This window comes from Morone saxatilis, unplaced genomic scaffold (assembly GCF_004916995.1).
Source record: "Morone saxatilis isolate NCDOM2014 unplaced genomic scaffold, NCSU_SB_2.0 Contig0, whole genome shotgun sequence".
Classification (NCBI taxonomy): Eukaryota; Metazoa; Chordata; class Actinopteri; family Moronidae; genus Morone; species Morone saxatilis.
Genome location: NW_023339650.1, coordinates 20,228,733 through 20,233,559, shown reverse-complemented (window position 1 = coordinate 20,233,559; position 4,827 = coordinate 20,228,733). Strand labels below are relative to the sequence as shown.

The following is a 4,827-nucleotide window of genomic DNA, read 5'->3' as shown; positions in this document are numbered from 1 at the left end:
TGTGAGTGTGTGTGTGAGTGTGAGCACGCGTCGGTGAGCAGGCTGGTGTCGTCTTTATATTAACTGGGAGGTGGAAGGAAAAAAAAAGATGAACAGATGAGACTAAAATGAGAGCGAGACAAAGAATAAAATATAAAATAGTTGGTGGAAAACTGTCAAATATGACAATAAAAGACTGTAAACTCTAAATAGGTTAAATACAGTAAAGTGAAGCATTGTTTTCTTTTGATGATAAAAACGTGTATTTATTCTGTAAAATGTGGATCAAAATCATAATGGTTTCCTTTAATAGTTCAGCTGCAGCTTTTTTTTTAACCATAAAAAATAACCCCTTTTTTTACAGTGTAGTAAAAAGGAAGGAATAATTGGGGCAAAGAGAAAGTGGGATGAAAGAGATGTGAAGAAAAAAAGGAGAGGATGAGGATGAGGAGATGAATAAAACATCAGCAGAGACGAGGAAGGAGGAAGAGAAGAGGTCAGAATGAAAACCAGCTGAAATAGATTTAAAAATATAAATCGATTTTACAGGCACAACAACAGTGTTTAATAAAAGCTATAATAGATAAATTAATTAAAATTTTCTAATTAAAAAACTGAATCTGTAAAGTAACTAATGTATTACAGTAAAAAAAGTATATCTCTGTTATCTTACAATTGTTTTTAAAGCAGCAACAAGGAACTTTTATTTTGTCTTGATTCTGGTTTCCACCGTCTTGTTTCATTGATTTCAAGGGGACATTAATTAATAATTACTGTAGAGAAATAATATAGTAATGTAGCTCATATAGAGAATTAATATTTATACTGAGGAAAATGAGGAAAGATGAGACATAATGTGCAAAAATAAATAAATAATAAAATTGAATTACTAACTTTCTCTATTATCATGGGTATTATTATAAAATATAATATATAATTTAATATATAAAGTATCTTTTTATCTAATTTCATCAAAACATCATCAATCACAAAGCTAACTAGCTTGTTTGCTCACAGGAATGTTTTTTGACCTCTAGATGTCACTAAATCCTACAAACAGGTCCTTTAACGTCGGATACTGAGTGTAAAATATTGGCTAATAAATCAATTATAATGTATATATATTTAAATGTAGAATAATTCCCAGGTCCTCAGTGGTGGTAGACTTGAGACGGCGGTTCATATGTTGTCCTCAGTATTTGTCTTCCTGCCCTACGCTCATGGAAAAGACGGTGCAGTAATATGCTCAGAAGCTCCACATTTGCTTTTTGTTTTACTGGAATATAAACTTCACCGGCTGTGTCTTCATAAGCTTTTTCCTCGCTGTGTTTTCTGTGGTGCCAGATTCTGGGATGACTTCCACTGTTGGCTCTGCCTCCTGAGTAGACGATGCATTCAGTTTTAAAACCATGCCTCCCACTGCAGTCATGAGCTTGGTGGTGCTAACGCTTGCTGTGTTTTCTCCTGCCAGTTACTGGGATAACTTCCACTCCTGTGCCACGACGGCGCTGGCCGACTGCCAGGAGGGAGCGACGGACCTCTGGGAGAAACTGAAAAAGGAGTCCCGCAACCTGGATTTCCGTGGGAGTTTGTTTGAACTCTGTAGCAGCGGCAACGGAGCGCCCAGATCAGCTGACGCCAGGGGCCTCGCCTTGGTCCTAACCACACTGCCCACCATACTGACTTGGCTGGCGTTTTAACAGAAACAAGGGAAGACATACAAAAAAAACACAAAGTGAAAAGAAGAAAAAAACAAGAAAAGAAAAATAGCAAAAAAGAGTGATAGCTGCTCTTCGATACAGAAAAAAACAACTCCAAACGGACTGAATTCATCACCTGAAAACACCCTAAATGGATTTTTACTACATCACTATACGGTGGCACGGTTTGCCTTCCTGGGACGTCTGCAGGCCGTCCTCCCGGAGCGCTCATCCAATCACACGCTGACCTGACCCAGAGGTCGATAACATGAAATATTCAACGCGCCGTCGAGCCGAAACGATGACAATGATGAAAATTTGATGGATCCTTGCCCGCTTACAATCGTGGAATTACACAGTATTAAAGTCAACCATGAATTATTGATGTTTAGTAGGCTAGGCCTAGACGGCGCTGTGTGACTGCTGGGTGCTGACACAGTATCGGGCTATATATTAGGGGTCCCAAATAGCCTAAGGTGCATATTCATGTGTGACGCGAGGCCACAAAATCAATAAGACAAGCAGAGGCCCAGAGCCCATGTCAGACCAGTCGCCTCATTTCCATCACAGACAGCTTTTCCTTTTTTTATTGCGCCAGGTTGACTGTGTTGAGCCCGGTACGTTTGATGGACCGAATGCTTGATGGTGATGTAATATTTGTGTTCTTATTGGCTGTTTATTGTGCTCAGGCCACGGTCACACCAGCTTTTATCACAAGTCTGTCCTGCACAATGAAATAAATATGTGGCATTGACGAAAAAAAGCAATGACAGTATTGACCCGTGCAGCATGGCTTGCAGTCAGTGTGCCAGCGGTAGGTGTATTTTAAAATTTATAGCATTTCATTTTGGTTGTTTAACTGGCTAGCTCGCTAACCTCGCTAGCTACCACGTATAAAATCAACGCCACGTGAAGAAATCTCGCTCTGCCAGTTCCTGGTGTGACCGTAGCCTCGTTTTTCCCCCAACAAGCTCTTAGGCGCAGGGGTGTCGTTGAGAGTCTGCTTTTCATTAACGAACAGTTCAGAACGGTGTTTAATTGCATGATGTCAGTTCAAACAGAACATTTCAGGAAATGAGCACAAACTGTGAAATGCTTTAATTAATTCAATTCTGCTGAAGGAAACAGCAGCGAGGGATTGGACCACCAGCGTAGTCCACCATGTCTGGTACACAGGAGTTCAATCTTACCCCAAATCAACCCCCCAAAAAACTCTGGCATTATCGCTATGCTAATATTGGTATCTGTGTCATGGTTCCATCAATGAAAACCTTCCTTTCAAAATAATAATTGTGCTCATTTCCTGAATTCCCACGAGAACAAGAGAAAGTCCAACTGCTGTCAGCCTGACGGAAACTCCTCAAGGATCTTTTGGGACGTGAAAGTATTAAAACGCGTTATAATTAACTCTAAGTTCACATTGGTGGTTGATTTCCCACCGTTCTCCTGTCCCGCCACGCCCCCCGCTCAGTGCTAGAAATGAATGAATCTGTGAGCGAAACGGTCACCGAACGAAAGAAACGCGATGTTCTGAAAAGCCGACAGCAATACGAAGATGTGACTTCATGGCCAGTGTAGCTAAAAAAAATCAAACCGTGGCTGAAGAGTGATATGACTGTTGCCATTTAGCACATCCCCCCTTTTCATACGCCCGTGATTCATACTAGACGACCTTAGAGGTGATATATTTTAGGTCTGTATGTTAGATTAAAAAGCCCAACAGTGCAGTAGCATCATAAACTACATAAATACAGTAAATAAATTGGAGGTTTATTTCGAGGCGCAGATGACGTATCCACTGCCTTCTGACAAAAAAGATGTGTACTTTTGTTTGTTTGTTGGTTTGTCTCTCTGTTTGTTTATGGGGATGTTGCGTAACAAAAAGAGTTTTAAAAAATGGACTTATTCCAAAAATCATCTAACAAGAGAATATGTATATCAAAGGATTTTAAGAAAATAAAAAAGCTCTATTATAGATAGTCTATCCCAGACAGTTTTAACACAAGATTGATACTTTACAGATTATAGGCCTACTGAGATATAAAAAAAATAATGAATAAAAGATTGCTAAAATGATAAAGAGTAATAAATAAAAATGACTAATGTTTGAAAATAAGTGTGTGCTTTTATTTTGAAAATGTGTTTTTTATCCACTGGGTTTGTTGCACTCGAGATGATGGACACACACAGACACACACACACACACACACACACACACACACACAGAGAGGGTTTGGATTGTATTCATTATTAATAAGGGAGAGTCCCTGAGCTGCCACACGTCTCAGCACTCAGTTCATATTGATCGAGACGAAGAGGAGGAGGAGGAGGAGGAGGAGGAGGTCCTGATGTAGAAGATGTTTGTTTAGTCTAACATGGATAATCCAAGACCTTTAAACCTCATTAATTTGATCTTAAATTGCATAAAACACCAAATAATTTAGGAAATCACAGATCAGATTTATAAGTCAATAATGACTTAAGTCAAAATATTGAGACATTTAACATCTAATTATTTTATTATTATTATTTAATAAGTATAAAATATTGATAAAGTTTGTCATTATGATAACTTACAGAATCCTCTTTTCTTCCTCACATTGGGCTTCCATAGGTTTCCTCTCTTGTTTTTCCCGATATGATGTTTTCTTCCTGGTCTGCAGACAGCAGCCGTGCTCTCACATCACATCCATATTAATGCAGAAACACGCAGTGCATTGCGTTTCCCCTCGGGAGCCAGTAGCACGCAAACTGCAGCTCTGATGAAAATCTGCATGAGCTTCATTAAACCTTAATGAAACTACACAGCTATAGTATGACTGAATCTCTCCCTATAAACACTGTAAAGGAACATTAGACATTAATGCAACACAAGGCTGGAAAAACACCAAAAATAGGTTTTTATCACCAGAAATATTCCAGCAAGAATATAGTGACAATATAGGAAGTATAATGTGGTGGTGACATTACAGGTAAATGCCTATAATAAAACTGTGAGAGGGTGTTAATTACATTACATTGTAAAAGCACTATAATTAGACAAATTATACGCTTAGGGTGTTTAAAATGTTGTTCTATAGATGCACTACATATGGAAGCCAATTTCTGTCAATGTGATGGGAGAAATTGATCCTATAAGTGAAGTCAA

The 4,827-nt window shown here is 38.7% G+C and overlaps 1 protein-coding gene across 1 annotated transcript in view; it reads left to right on the top strand.

Annotated features, from left to right (window-relative positions):
• The window catches only part of nrn1a (neuritin 1a), a 27,626-nt gene extending 25,417 nt beyond the window's left edge, over window positions 1-2,209 (top strand). The window contains exon 3 of the mRNA XM_035653598.1: window positions 1,451-2,209. Within this exon, the coding sequence (XP_035509491.1) occupies window positions 1,451-1,679 (229 nt within the window). The 3' untranslated portion in view covers window positions 1,680-2,209. The remainder of the gene's footprint in view (window positions 1-1,450) is intronic.
• The last annotated feature ends 2,618 nt before the right edge of the window (window positions 2,210-4,827 follow it).